Source organism: Callorhinus ursinus, unplaced genomic scaffold, assembly GCF_003265705.2.
Source record: "Callorhinus ursinus isolate GAN/ISIS: 27379988/994484 unplaced genomic scaffold, GSC_fseal_2.0 scaffold19, whole genome shotgun sequence".
In the NCBI taxonomy this organism is placed as follows: domain Eukaryota; kingdom Metazoa; phylum Chordata; class Mammalia; order Carnivora; family Otariidae; genus Callorhinus; species Callorhinus ursinus.
This window is the reverse complement of record NW_027397081.1, coordinates 8,895,372-8,911,080: the sequence shown is the minus strand read 5'-3', so window position 1 is coordinate 8,911,080 and position 15,709 is coordinate 8,895,372. Positions and strand designations below refer to the sequence as shown.

The following is a 15,709-nucleotide window of genomic DNA, read 5'->3' as shown; positions in this document are numbered from 1 at the left end:
ATTTTTTGGCTAAAAAGCCTAGAGTAGATTCCTTTTTTTTTTTAAGATTTTGTTTATTTGAGAAAGAAAGAATGAGAGAGAGAGCACATGAGAGAGGGAAGGGTCAGAGGGAGAAGCAGACTCCCTGCTGAGCAGGGAGCTGGATGCGGGACTCGATCCCGGGACTGGGTCCCGGGACTCGAGGATCACTACACTGAGCCGAAGGCAGTCACCCAACCAACTGAGCCACCCAGGCACCCTCTGAGTAGATTGCTGATGCACAGAATCCAGATTCTCTTAATTTGGGTTCTCCATTATCAGCCCTCAGATTCTCTTCACTTTTCTCAGCACACACCTCTTAGGACAAGCAGATATTTCTCCTGTTTCCCCTTAAACCATGCTCATTTCTGCCTTTTTACTCTGTTCTTTCTTTTACCACCATCTCCAGGAAATTTTTTCAACCTGCAGCCCCCAGTGATTTCTTCCTCTCTGAACTGATTGTTCTTATAATACTTACTTTTTGTATTTTATATGTGTTAATGTCATTTCCTGACCTCAATTATAAGTTTAGTAATGGGGACCTGTCCACAAGAATTTTGTATACTCTAGTTTAGAATTCACCAAACAGGTACTTAATAAAGGCTTAAATGATGCCCAGAAGATTCATTTTAGTGTCATTTAGTGGATGCAACTAATTCATTGCTGATGGAGAACTGTGAGTAGTTAATATTGTAACCCTCTTGTGTCCTACATGTTGGGCATAGCTTGAATTGACAGTAAACACTGATCTCCAGTTGAAAACAAGAACAATTCATTTTAATGGGCCCTAATGCTTCAGGGTTCTTTCCTGTCAGTCAAGTTCTCACATTTCATGGACTTAGTCAAGGATTCCTTCTAATGTTACAGCGATTTGTGTAGTCCTTTATAGTTTACAGGTTTTATTCAAATGAATCCTCTCATTTAATCCTCATTATAACTCTCTGAGGTAAATAGTATTATTCTTATTTTACAGAAGAAATTGAAGTATAAAAAACATAAGTGAGTATGGGTCACTCATCTAGTTTGTGGTGGAGCCCAGACCTGAATCTAGGCCTCTGACAGAGAGTTCCTCTTCTAATTGTTTAAATAAATTTTTTTTCTAGGTTTACCAAGATAAAATTGACACATAACATTGTGTAAGTTTAAGGTATACAACATGGTGATTTGATGAATGTGTATATTATACAGTGATTACCACAGTTGGGTGAGTTAGCACATCTGTCACCTCACATAACAAGAAGTTACCCTTTTTTTAATGTTGAGAACATTTAAGATCTCTCTTAGATTTCAAATGTACAACACTGTTTTGGTTTTTTTTTTTTTTTTTTTTTTTTTTTTTTTTAAGAGAGAGAATGAGCCTGGCGGGGTGGGGGGAGAGGGAGAAAATCTCAAGCAGACTCCCTGCTGAGTGTGGAGCCCAACACAGGGCTCAATCTCACAACCCTGAGCCGAAATCAAGAGTCGGATGCTTAACCAACTGAGCCACCCAGGTGCCCCTACAACACCATATTGTTAACGATGGTTATTATGCTGTACTTGAGCTCCTCCGAACTTAGTCATCCTGTAACTGAAATTTGTTTAACCTCTCTCCACTTCCCCCAGCCCCTGGTAACGACCATTACACCTGTTTCTGTGAGTTCAACTTTTTTAGATTACACATTAAGAGAGATCATATACTATTTGTCTTTCTCTGTTGAACTTCACTTAGCATAATGCCCTCAAGATTAACCTATGTTGTCACACATAGCAGGGTTTCCTTCTCTTTTTTTCCTTCTTTTATTTATTTATTCTTTTCTTTTAAATTTTTTATTGTTATGTTAATCACCATACATTACATCATTAGTTTTTGATGTAGTGTTCCATGATTCATTGTTTGTGCATAACACCCAGTGCTCCACGCAGAACGTGCCCTCTTTAATACCCATCACCAGGCTAACCCATCCCCCCTCCCCCCTCCCCTCTAGAACCCTCAGTTTGTTTTTCAGAGTCCATTGTCTCTTGTGGGTTTCCTTCTTTTTTATGGCTGAATAGTATCTGTGCGCGCGTGTGTGTGTGCGTGCGTGTGCACGCGTGCGCGTGTTACATACATATCACATTTCATGCATTGATGGACACTTAAGTTGTTTCCCTGTCTTAGCTATTGTGAATAATGCTGTGATGAACATGGGAGTGTAGATGTCTCTTCAAGATAGTTCACTTCCTTCAGATATATGCTCAAAAGTGGAATTGCTGGATCATATGGTAATTCTCTTTTTAAGTTTTTGAGGAAACTCCTTATTGTTTTCCATAATGGCTGTACCAGTTTACATTCCCACTAACAGTACACAAGGATTCTTTTTTCTCCACATCCTGGCCAATACTTATCGCTTGTCTTTTTGATATAGCCATTTTAACAGATATGAGGTGAGGTGATATGTCATTATGTTTTGATTTGCTTTTCCCTAATGATTGGTGACATTGAGCACCTTTTCATGTACCTGTTGGCCATTTGTATATCTTCTTTGGAAAAGTATCTATTCAGGTCTTTGGCCCATTTAAAATCAGATAATTTGGTTTTGTGCTGTTGAGTTGTATGAGTTCCTTATATGTTTTGGGTGTTAACTCCTTATCAGTTACATGGTTTGCAAGTATTTTTTTTTTCCATTCCATAAGTTGCCTTTTTATTTTGTTGATTGTTGGGGCTCCTTTTCTCTAAATATCTTATTTCTTCTCTAAAAAAGAACCTGCCCTTAGGGCGCCTGGGTGGCTCAGTCGGTTAAGCGTCTGCCTTCAGCTCAGGTCATGATCCCAGGGTCTTGGGATTGAGCCCTAGTTTGGGCTCCCTGCTCAACGGGAGTATGTTTCTCGCTCTCCTTCTGCCTCTCCCCCCAGCTTGTGCATGCTCTCTCCCTCTCTCTCTAAAAGATTTTAAGTAAAATCTTAAAAAAAAAAGAAGAACCACCTGACCTTGGTCATACCTAACCATTTTCTGCTGGGAGCCTTTGTCCTTGTGTGTTTTAGTTGTTCATTAACTGCTTCCTGGGAAAAAAATTCAGCTGCTTCCCAAAAAGGATGAAGAGGTTACATGTTTTTTAATGGACTGTTAACTCAATTAATATGATTTTGCCATGGTATCTTTCTAAAAACATTAAATGGAATTTGCATATGGATAGTGTGATGAATGGAGCCAAAAGCTAACTGGTTTAGTTGGGTATTAGTTACTACCCAGATTTGTGGGAGACTGTGTATCCAGAACCAAATCTAGATAATCAGACCTGTAGTATGCCTGGCCAGAAAAGGCCAGGCAGAAGTCAAGTATTGAAATGTCATATGGAGGCCACCTAACCGAAGGAGGTCTTGGCATGAGACCGTGGGAGTCTCTGCCCCTGGCTGCTTCTATTTGACTACAGAGGCATGGTGCTTGCAAAGCTTTTAAAAACTTGTTTCATGTTTTTAAAATCCTTGGGAGCTACAGAGTGGGTGTTGAGACCAGAAAGTCTGCTTCCTGAAGTGTTTATGCGAAGAATCATTTTTAGAGTTATGTGGAATGGAATTGGGTCTGACGTCAATTCCCAGTGTGCCTTCTCTCCCCTGGAGGAATAGCCCATATGTAGAGACAGATGTGAGACTCTTTTACATATAAATAACGCTAGGAGAGAATGGGAACAGTACTGTGAATTAGAGGTGGGGGGAAGGACAGAGTTTACTGCAGGCTAGAAATGAACAAGTTGTTCTTAAAGGCACTTTTTAAAACCTTCAGTTGTGTATAACCCATAAGCTTAAATGTGCACAAAACACAAGTGTACAGTAATCAACAATATTAGAACCAAGTACCTGTGTAAGCATCACCAAGGTCACATACTACAGCATCACTCCCACCCAGAACTCCTGCAGCAACTCCTTTTGATCACTACCTATTCCCCCCTTCAGGGGAACTCAACTGACTTTTTTTTTTTAATCTTTTAATTTTTTATTGTTATGTTAATCACCATATATTACATAATTTGTTTTGGTATAGTGTTCCATGATTCATTGTTTGTTCATAACACCCAGTGCTCCATGCAGAATGTGCCCTCTTTAATACCCATCACCAGGCTAACCCATCCCCCTACCCTCCTCCCCTCTAGAAACCTCAGTTTGTTTTTCAGAGTCCATCATCTCTCCTGGTTCGTCTCCCCCTCTGACTTACTCCCCTTCATTCTTCCTCTCCTGCTATCTTCTTCTTTTTCTTTTTTCTTAAAATATGTTGCGTTATTTGTTTCAGAAGTACAGATCTGTGATTCAACAGTCTTACACAATTCACAGCGCTCACCGTAGCACATATCTTCCCCAATGTCTATCACCCAGCCACCCCATCCCTCCCACCCCCGACCACTCCAGCAACCCTTAGTTTGTTCCTGAGATTAAGAATTCCTCATATCAGTGAGGTCATATGATACATGTCTTTCTCTGATTGACTTATTTCACTCAGCATAACACCCTCCAGTTCCATCCACGTCGTAGCAAATGGCAAGATCTCATTCCTTTTGATGGCTGCATAATATTCCATTGTGTATATATATACCACATCTTCTTTATCCATTCATCTGTCGATGGACATCTTGGCTCTTTCCACAGTTTGGCTATTGTGGACATTGCTGCTATAAACATTGGGGTGCACGTACCCCTTCGGGTCCCTACATTTGTATCTTTGGGGTAAATACCCAGTAATGCAATTGCTGGATCGAATGGTAGCTCTAATTTCAACTGTTTGAGGAACCTCCATACTGTTTTCCAGAGGGTCAACTGACTTTTTATGGTAATAATTTGCCTGCTTTTCTCTTCAGATTTACCGCTTTTATATGCATTCCCAAACGATTTAAATGAGTTTTGAGTGTTTTAGAACTTTCATATACATGGAATCATACTGTATTTTTTGGGGCACCTTGATCTTTTCCCTCAACACTGTGTCAGTAATAATCGCATATGTTGTTGTATATAGCTGTAGTTCGTTCTCTTTTGTTACTGTGTAGTATATCCTTGTGTGACTACACCACAATGTATTATTTTACTGTTGATGGATGTTTGCTTGTTTCCAGTCTGGGCCAACTGCAAATAAAGCATTGAACATTCTTGAATTGTCTTTTGGTGCGTGTATTTCTGTTGGATATATATTAGCTTGCACCACAGTGAAATTACCAATTTTGTGGATTAAACAGTGAAATATTATTTCATATTGTTCAGTCTAAAACCTGGGGGTACAAATGTTGGATCATAGCAAATGTATATGTTCAATTTTTGTAGATTGTGTGAAATAATTTTCTAAAAATCTTGTACCAATCTAATCTCTCAGCAGTGAATAGAGTTGCTCTACATTCTGGCCAACACTTGGTATTGTAAGTTTTCATTGTGATTTTGTTTGCATTTCCTTGATTACTAATGAGGTTGAACACTTGTTCATTTGTTTTTGGCCATTTAGATTTCTTCTTATGAAGTACCTGTTAAAGTCATTGCCCATTTTTCTATTGGGTGGTGTGTCTTTGTCTTGCTGACTAGAAGGTATTATTTATATATTCTGGATATGAATCCTTGATGGTTAAATGTGTTACATATTTCTTCTGCCATTCTGTGGATCGTCTCTTCACTCTCATAAGGGTGTCTTTGATGAATAGATATTTTAATGTAGTCAAATTTATCCTTTTTTTGTAGTTAATACTTTTTGTGTCTTGTCTAAAAAGACTTCTGTAAGATCTTCTCCAATGTTATCTTTCAAGAGCTTTGTAATTTTGCCTTTTTCATGTACTTCTGTAATCCATCTGAAGTTGGTTTTTGTGAGTGGAGTGAGGTTGAGGTCTATTTTTTCCCTCAGTGGATACCCAGTTGTTTCAGCACCAGTCAGTGAAGGGCCCATCCTTTCCCCACTGACCTGAGGTGTCACTCTGTCATGAATCAGGGTCCATGTTGCCTGCATCCATTCTAGGTTCTATTCTCTTCATCAGTCTCTCAGTCTGTTTCTGCACTAAACACCTCTTGTCTTAATTACTCTAAATTTATAGCAAGTAAGCCCACCACCTTGCTTTTCTTTCCTAATGGTGCTTTGGCTGTCCTTATACGTTTCCATATACATTTTGGAATTTGCTTATCAAGTTTCATAAAAAAAGTCTGATGGGATTTTTGAGATTGCATTTACTATATTGATCAATTTATTTAGGCTTTACATCTTTATAACAGTGATTGATTAGGAATAAGGTTTATCTCTCCATTTAATACTATATTGTCAAAAATTTTTTTGAGATTAAAATTCATTTTAACAAATTCCTGTGATAAAATTTACCACTTTAACCATTTTGAGGGTACAATTCAGTGGCATTAAACGTATTCACAGTGTTATATAATCATCCCCACTCTATCTCTAGACCTTTTTTAATCATCTCAAACTGAAAGTTGGTACTCATTAGATAGTTTTTTAATCCATTCTTCCACGATGGACTTTGGGGTTATTTTTACCTTTTGTCTGTTGTGAATAATGCCACTGTGAACATTGGGATATAAATATCTGTTTTGAGTCACTGCTTTCAATTCTTTTGGGTACATACCTAGAAATGGAGTTGCTGGATCTTAGGGTAAGCAGTGATTTTAAAGTGCACTGTTCAGTGGTGTTTACATTCATACTCTTGTGAGGCCATAACCACCATCTAATTTCAGAACATTTTCGTCCTCCCCCACCCCTCACCCCAGGAAAACCCCATACCCATTAAGCAGGTCACTTCTCCAGTCCTTAGCGACCACTAATCTGCTTTGTGTCTCAGTGGATTTGTCTGTTGTGGACATTTCATGGAAATGGAGTCACACCACATGTGGTCTTTTGTGGCTGGCTTCTTTCACTTGGCATCATGTTTTCAAGGTTCATCCATGTTATGCAATGTATCCTTTTTAAGATTGAATAATATTTCATTGCACGTATTTACCACATTTTAATTATATGAATATAGCACATTATAAATTGATCAGTTGACAGACATTTGTCAATAAAATTCCATAATTTTTTATAGAGGACTTTCCCATATTTTTGTTAGATTTATTCCAAGGCATACATTTTCAAATTCTCATGAATTATATTTTTATAATATAACTTGAAAATACATAATTTAAAAACATTTTCTTTCTTGTCTATTGTTCTATAGGAATATATGACATTGATTTTTACATCCTATAAATCTAAAGTTTGATAAACTCTCTGAATTCCAAAAATTTATTAGGTAACCAGATTTTATATATACCAATCATATCATTGTGATGAATGAGTTTTGTTATCTCTTTCCATTTCTTCTGTCATTTCTTTCTCTTACCTTACCCTGCTGACTGGAATCTCTAGTACAGTATTGAATAGAGTAGTGATAAGTCTTGACTGATTCCTGATCCCAAGGGAAAAACTTTCAAACCCTTTAATATGAGATTTGCTGTAGATCTATTCATGTTTCTAATGGCCTTTATCTTAGCTGATACCTGGCATTCTAGGAGGACTCTCTATTGGTTTTATTTTGTAAAAAAACATTTCGTTGAGCTCCTGAGAGCACTTTCCCTCTGATTCAGTCATTTGGGGCAGTCTTGATATGATTTTTGAAGTCACACTGACTTGAGTCCATATCTGGCTCTGTCATATACTTGTGATTTTGGTTAGAAATACAAATTTTTTTAGTTGGAAAGGAACTATTTAACAACAGTAGCAGCCTTCAGATTTTGTAGCATGTTCCATTGAATTAATCAATTTTGTGAGAAGCACAGTACTGATATAGTTTTAAGTGAAATGTATTAATATCCTCATAATTAGCTATGGTGCTCTGATGTATCCATGTTGTAGGCAACTGGATGACTACAGTTTTGCTAATAGTTGCTATATATTTTTTGTAACCTTCTCCACTCTCACAGTTCTGATATCTCAGTTTTACTGATCTTTTGCTGCAATGGCAGTTCCCATGTCTCTATCAGTTCTGTTGAATTGTTGAAGGAGATGATGATCCGTGATAGTGCTGTACCACTTCTGAGGTGTAGTAGGGTGACCTCACATGGCTCTATCCGCAGAGATGGGGCTTCCTCACACATTAGCATGTGTTTAGGTGATGCCCTTTTAATCTCTGAGATAAGAGGTGGCAGATTGGAAGGGAATGATAGCGGAAGAAGAGAGTTTTTTTTAGTAGGTTGTGGACTCATGCTAGCTTCAGAAGTATCTGTGAGGCCAGGGGAACTTAATACTCAAACTAGGGTCAGAACTCCCAAAGCTTGCATATATATTTGGCTAGGTGGGTGCATGTCTCACCCCTGCAACCAGGAGCCTAAATAATTCCCCAGAACCCAACACTCTTACCTGAAGGGAAAGAGCACAGGTAATATTGTCCAAGGACTTGGAGGTTTGTGTTTCTGAAACCCTGTGGGAATTTTTAGGATTGTAATTGATGTTCCTTATCCTGAAAAGACCTTTGCAGTTACTAATGAAGGGTTGGCCTTTCCGCATTGCAGATTGACATCAGTAAATGCCATTATTTAGTGGATTTGGACACCACGAGAGAAACACCCCGGGAGCCGAAATATTCATCAAATAGAGAAGAATGGATCAGCTTGGCCTACAGACCATTCCTTGATGCTTCTAGGTATGTGGCTAGAGATGTACTAGGACTAGTAAGGGTGAAAATTAGAATCTTGATTGAATAACTTCCAGTCCTGGGCTGACTGTAATAGCCATCATTTCCTTTTATTTTTATTTGGGCCCAAACACATCTTCTATTCTTGTCCAGTTTCCTGAGAAATCTAAAAGAGTGCTCTCTTTTTCTAGGCACTGAGTGCAAAGTTTATTCAGGTATCATCCAAATAAAAGAATCTAACTAAAACAGATCCACTGAAGACAATGCAAATAAATGTGTGACATGGATTACTTCTGGCAATCAACTTTAGTTGTCTTACTGAGAGTATTATAACACTGTTGGGAAGATTGACTATGTCCTTTAAAGAGCTAGAAGTTCATATCCATTATTTTTAGGATCAAGCCTCAGTCAAGGAAGGGACAGGCCTTACTCGATCTTAAATAGAGGGACCAAAGAGACCGGGGCTTGTCTGGCTCTTCAGAAGGGCCTAAGAACTGATGACAAGAGAGGAGTTAGGACGTTCAGGTGAAGGAGTAATGGGGTTGAGTTGGAGGAGTCAGGTGGTTTGTGGGTAGAGGTCCAGGGAGGCCTGGTGGGCAGAGTCCAGGCAGAAAGCAAAAGGTAGAGGACCAGGTCCTGAGAGGCAGGTCTGGGACTCAGAAACAGGGAAGATGTTTTTAGGAGGAGGGAGTGCTCAGAAGCTGCTGATAAAGTTGAATAAAGTTGCCCATAAAAAATAAAGTCCAATTGGGTTAGGCAGCCGATAAAAGCAATTTTGGTGGAGTGGTAGGGGCATGGTGACTTGGGAGATGAGGGGCATGAGAGCAAAAGTAGAATTGGAGATGGCGAACATAGAGAAGTCTTCTGAAAAGTTCTGCTCTGAAGGGAAGCAGAGAAACGCCATCGCTGGTAGTGGGTACTGTAGGGTAAGGGATGATGAGAGAAGATTTTATCCTTTAAATCTTTTTAAAATTGTGTTAGTATATATACAATATGCATGTATGTGTGTGTATATATATATTTATATATATATAAACATAGAATTTGCCATTTTAGGGGTGCCTGGGTGGCTCAGTCTGTTGAGCGTCTGCTTTTGGCTTGGGTCGTGATCCCAGGGTCCTGGGATTGAGCCCCATGTTGGGCTCCCTGCTCAACGGGGAGTCTGCTTCTCTCTCTCCTGCTCCCCCTGCTTGTGTGCTCTCTCTCTCTCTCTCAAATAAATTAAATCTTAAAAAAAAATTGCCATTTTAACTATTTTAAGTGTACAATTCAGTGGCATTAATTTTATTTACACTGTTGTGCAATCATTACCGTTATCTTTTTTTAAAAATTACCACATACGTTTTGTAAGTTTAAAGTGTACACATGTTGGTTTGATACATTCATGATTGCTGTATAATTATGACAGTTGCATCAGCTAACACCTTTATCATGTCACATATTCGTTATTTCTTGTTTCTGTTGAGAATGCCATTATCTTTTATCTATTTCAATAACAATCACGTTTATATGCTGATGGAAATGATCTCTTAGCTGAAAATTGATCATGTAGGAGAAAGGAAGGAATTGCTGGAGCAGTGCCCTTGGGGTGGGTGGGAGGAAACGTACCTGTAAGTAGAGATGTTTTGAATAGATGGGCAGTAGATAGACCCTCTGTGCAGTGATGAAGAGGTTCTGTATCTGCACTGTCCGGTATTGGAGCCACAAGCTGCATGGAGCTAGTAAGCATTTGAAATGTGACTACTCTGCATGAGAAACTGAATTTTTAATTTTATTTAATCTTAATTTAAATAGCCACACATGCCTGCTAGATAGAGCAGATTAGGAACTGGCGGCAGGCTGGTGTGATAATAGGAGTCTGGAAGTTCTCCTCTGATGGCCTCTGTTTTCTCGGTGAAACAGGAAGTAGGATTATCAGGTGAGAAGGGACTATATGGGGATGAGGTGTTGGAGATTTGAGGAGAGGTAAATAATTGAGGAGAGTAGGAGACAAAAGGAGCTCGAGAAATACAGTATGATTAGAAGACAGGATCAAGAACCCACGTGAGTTTTAAGTGGGGCCAGTGTAGTTGCCTTTTTCTTCTCCAGCTGTAGAGATAGCCCCGGTGCTGAATCACAGAACAGGTGAATTTAACCAGAGTTGTTGTTAAATTTTTTAAATAAATTTGTAGAAGTATAATTTACATACCATAAAATCCACCCATTTTAAGTGTACAATTCAATAATTAGTAGTAAATTTACCAAGCTGTATGTATATAAATGGAATTATATAATATGTGAGGTTCTGTATCTGGTTTCATTCACTTTGCATTTTTTGGAGGTTCATTCATGTTATAGCATGTATCAGTCGGTGTTTGTTGTTGAATACTATTCCATTATATGGATATAAGCATTTTGTTTACGTCTTCCCCAGTTGATGGATACTTGGGTTAGTTTTACTTTTTGGCTATTGTGAATAATGCTGCTATGCACATTTATGCACCCATTTGTGTGCACAGGGTTGGGTTTAGGCCAAAAAGTTCAACAAAGCATGAAGGGGGTAAGGGAGTTGAGTTTATGGTGGAGAGTGGTCGTGGCCATAAGTTGGGTGAGGAGGGGTGGGGGCGCTGAGGGAGTGGAGGGCCATGAGAGGTGGTGGGATGGTGGATTGATACTCCCACGTGGTCAGATTGGACCAGTAATAGGAGAGAGCTGGAGGGAGAAGCAGCAGTGATGTTGTGAAGCTCTCTGCATCATGCATGTTCTCAGTTATTGTTATTTGCTGTAGTACTTGGGATGGGTCACTATTGGGCGTTCTATTTTGATTGAGAAAACTGTGACAACATGAGATCTGGCCCTGGGAAGATCTCCAGCTGTGAGGGGCCAGCAGATCCCGAGCAACCTTCCTGTTGGCAGAGGGAAACTGAGTGGTTCACAAATACCAGCAGTACACTGGCTACAGAATGAACTCTGTTAATAGCAAATGGGGCAAGGGAGTAATTTTCAGGTGACTTTTTTTCCCCTTGGTTTTGAAGGGTTGAAATGAGAAGGGCCGCCCATCTACCCATTTCCCCTTTTGGTGGCCTCCTAGAACCACAGCTAGTGCACATAAACACAGAGCCTTTGGGACAAGGCAAAGAAGCATGCTTGTATAGTTCCCATGTGAGAATTTGAAATCCCTTGAAGAAAGAGGAGAAGGTGTTGGTCACCTTCCACCTGCCTTGCGGTGAGCAGAGGGTGGCTGGAGAACCTTGTACAGCCACACAGGTGTGGTGGCTCCTCGGTGTTGAGTCCCAGCCATCCTTTCCAGAGACGCTGCTCACTGTGGCCCACTGAGCCTTCTGCTTCCCTAACAAGCTAGATGTTAAGGCCAGAAATAAAGCATAATGGGCTCAATTTGATCAACATTTATCAAATATCTTCTACATCTAAGACTTTACACTGTGTGCAGACAAGACTGCTGCCTAGGGGAGCTTATGGTAAACCTGGGGAGAAACCCCACCTTGGGGAGGTGTTATCCAAGCATAGGAGAGATGGGGCAATTCCAAAAAGGCTAGGGTGGGAGAGGCCAAGGAAGATGCCAAGAAGAGGTGACATCTGAGGATTGCATTGGTGATCGTGTAGGAGGTGGACTGGAAGGAGGGAAAGCTGAAGCATAGAAACAAGTTAGGAGACGATTCTCATTGGCTAGATGAGAGGCAGTGAGGGGGTGAACTCAGCTGCAGAGGAGGGATGGGCTCAGGAGATGCAGGGTGTCAGGAAGATCAGGCCCAAATTTACCCGGAATCCCACGACTTTCACATTGGCCCGTATCTACGTATTTAACATTCTCCTTTGCTGTATCAAAAGTGTCGTGGATTGCTTTCTCTAGCAGGGCTGGTCCCTGAGCAGAAGCTTTTGCAGGTTTGGGCAGAACTTGCTGGAGCGACGGACCCTGAACTTACCTCGTCGTGTGTCTTCTTGTCCTGTCGGTCCCTGCTGCTGCTTCGTTTCCCCTCCGCCCACTCTGCCCACCTCTAGTGCAGGGGCAGGGAGGGAGGTGAGAGGAGAATGCCTGCAGAGGTTTTTCACTTCCCATAAATTTTACTTGTTCCCCATAAATTGGCATGCTTCTCATGACCATATGCTGAGAAAGAAAAAAAACCTGGTTTAAGAACTGGAAAGGTACAGTTCACTTGAAGGTATACCCAGAAGAGAGCAAGGGGTCAGAAGATGTGACTTGCCGGTTGTTCCTGATTCCAGATTTCCACGCCAGAACAGAGATGATAATATTTTATCTTTTTCATGGGAATGTTGTAAGGATTAAATGAGAGTGGAAATATGAAGGTGTTTTTAAATTCTAAAGCATTGTATAAATGTCAGGCTTTTCAATTAATTAGCAGGCAGCCTAGGGTTCCAAAATTATGCTGAGTTTCTTTCTCTTCCTCAGCATTTCCTAGTATATATATATATTGATGTCACTGGAAAAACAGTGGGATCCCACAGCCCAGTCTTGCCACAGCAGTTTATAACTGTCAGCACTGTGACATCTCATGTTGTGGACTCGGGACAGTTAAGCTGGACTGTAGTGTCAGAGGCTGTGCACCTCAGAGATACCACTCTGAGGTGGTGCACAAAATGCTCTTGGGAGCTTGATCCTGGAATGCTTTCCAGCCATTCACTGGGGTTGTTACATTTCCTCTGTCTTCTTGAGACCGTGGCTTTTGTACTTCAGCAATTTATGTAACAGGGAGAAATGTGGTACCATCTGCACGCGATGGTCACCAATATCTTAGACCCTAGACTGGATGGGGCTGCAGGCCTAATTACTCTCTAGCTCCTCCTGAGGAAGGGAGAAGGTCTTAATAAGCCTGTGACATGATCTTTTAGAAATAGAAGCCAATTAGTTTCTCGAATGTTTCGGGCCCTAAAACTTTGAGGGTTCACTTTGAGAGATGATTTTTTCTTTATTCTATTATCCATCTCTCCGTCCATCTATCCATCTGACATGCATCCAATCAGCAGATTTTTTTTTTGAGCACTGCCAGGCACTGTGATAGATATTAGGTATATAGTGATGAATAATACACACAAATTCCTTGTCCTCTTGGACCTTGGCATTAAACAAATAAGCATACAAATCAGTATATAATTACAACCTGCGTTAGGTGCTTTAAAGGAAAAGTACAGGGTGCTGTGAGAGAAGGAGGCACCTGGAGTCTTAGATCTCAGAGCCAGCTGCTTAGGCAGGTTTGAAAATCAGAAGATACTATGTCCTTGTCACAGAGCTGGATTTTTTAAGGGATGTAAAGGAGGTAATTAGACACAGATTTTGCCCTTAAATAACTTACAACTTGTATAGTTACACATACAAAGAATGACTTGAAAATAATAGTAAGACCACAGGAGGTGCCAGGTTGTGTGCTAGAACTTCCAAGAGAGGAGAGATCCGTGGCGGTCAGGGTATACTGAGAAGCTTCCCAAAGGACATGTCTCCTGAGCTGAGGCGTAGAGGGAAAGGAGGATTTGTACCGGTGGTAGAGAGGGCAGAATCGCGTAGATAATTAAAGGAGAAGAAATCATGAGCACAAGTGGAAACATAAAAAGAAGTCCTTTGAGGTGCCTGAGGGTTAGTCAAGAAAAATGTAATTTACCTCTTTTCACTGGCTTAGATTGGCTTTTAGGTGGAAGTGATCTGTAAGAGATCATCCAAATCAAAGTGCTTTTGAAAATAAAAGGAGCCCTGCCCTGGGCAAATCAAGATGTGTGGTCACCCTGCTTCAGTGTGACCAGAATACAGGGGCTTGCCCCAAAAAGCAGGACGGAGGAATGGAGTATGGATTGTTCCTTTGCTCTGCAGTCCATGTTGATGTGTGGATTTGTCCATAGCTTACTTATTTGATTTAATTTGCTGACATTCCTTGGTATTGTAGCTTGGGTTGGGTCTCAGCCATCCAAAAGGGAAGCAACCTGGATAGTTTGAAGACCGTACTGGCACGTAAAAATATCCTACTCAGTGCAGACTCAGCTCCAGGGGAAAGCAGCCTAAATGTTATTAGAACAGTTATAATCTTTATTAGTCAGTAATTATGACTGGTACAAATTTAGCAATTCTGAATATCTGTGAATACGGGAAGAGGCTTGTTTTCTGTTGAAATTGTTGGAAGACAAGCAAGGCCTTTACTGTTGGGCTAGTGGAGCATGACTCCATAAATAGGGCTACATGTCGCTAGCCCATTTGGGTGAATGGCAACCCAGAAGTCCATTCATTTTGTTTGTTTGTTTTTATTCCCTCATTTTTTTCCCCTTTAAATTTTTTTATTGTTAATCACCATACATTACATCATTAGTTTTTGATGTAGTGTTCCATGATTCATTGTTTGTGCATAACACCCAGTGCTCCACGCAGAACGTGCCCTCTTTAATACCCATCACCAGGCTAACCCATCCCCCCACCCCCTCCCCTCTAGAACCCTCAGTTTGTTTCTCAGAGTCCATCATCTCTCCTGGTTGGTCTCCTCCTCTGATTTCCCCTGCTTCATTCTTCCCCTCCTGCTTCCTTCTTTTTTTTTTTCTTAACATATATTTCATTATTTGTTTCAGAAGTACAGATCTGTGATTCAACAGTCTTGCACAATTCACAGTGCTCACCATAGCACATACCCTCCCCAATGTCTATCACCCAGCCACCCCATCCCTCCTGCCCCCCCACCACTCCAGCAACCCTCAGTTTGTTTCCTGAGATTAAGAATTCCTCATTTCAGTGAGGTCATGTGATACATGTCTTTCTCTGATTGACTTATTTTGCTCAGCATAACACCCTCCAGTTCCATCCACGTCATTGCAAAAGGCAAGATCTCATTCCTTTTGATGGCTACATAACATTCCATTGTATATATATATACCACATCTTTATCCATTCATCTGTCGATGGACATCTTGGCTCTTTCCATAGTTTGGCTATTGTGGACATTGCTGCTATAAACATTGGGGTGCATGTACCCGTCTTTGGATCCCTACATTTGTATCTTTGGGGTAAATACCCAGTAGTGCAATTGCTGGGTCGTATGGTAGCTCTATTTTCAACTGTTTGAGGAACCTCCGTACTGTTTTCCAGAGGGGTTGCACCAGCTTGC

The 15,709-nt window shown here is 40.5% G+C and overlaps 1 protein-coding gene across 5 annotated transcripts in view; it reads left to right on the top strand.

Annotated features, from left to right (window-relative positions):
* The window catches only part of ALG9 (ALG9 alpha-1,2-mannosyltransferase), an 89,317-nt gene that overhangs the window by 57,510 nt on the left and 16,098 nt on the right, over nucleotides 1-15,709 (top strand). For all 5 annotated transcript variants that reach the window (XM_025893643.2, XM_073903732.1, XM_025893644.2 and 2 more), the window contains one exon: nucleotides 8,494-8,624. In XM_025893643.2, coding sequence (XP_025749428.1) covers nucleotides 8,494-8,624 — 131 coding nt within the window. The remainder of the gene's footprint in view (nucleotides 1-8,493; nucleotides 8,625-15,709) is intronic.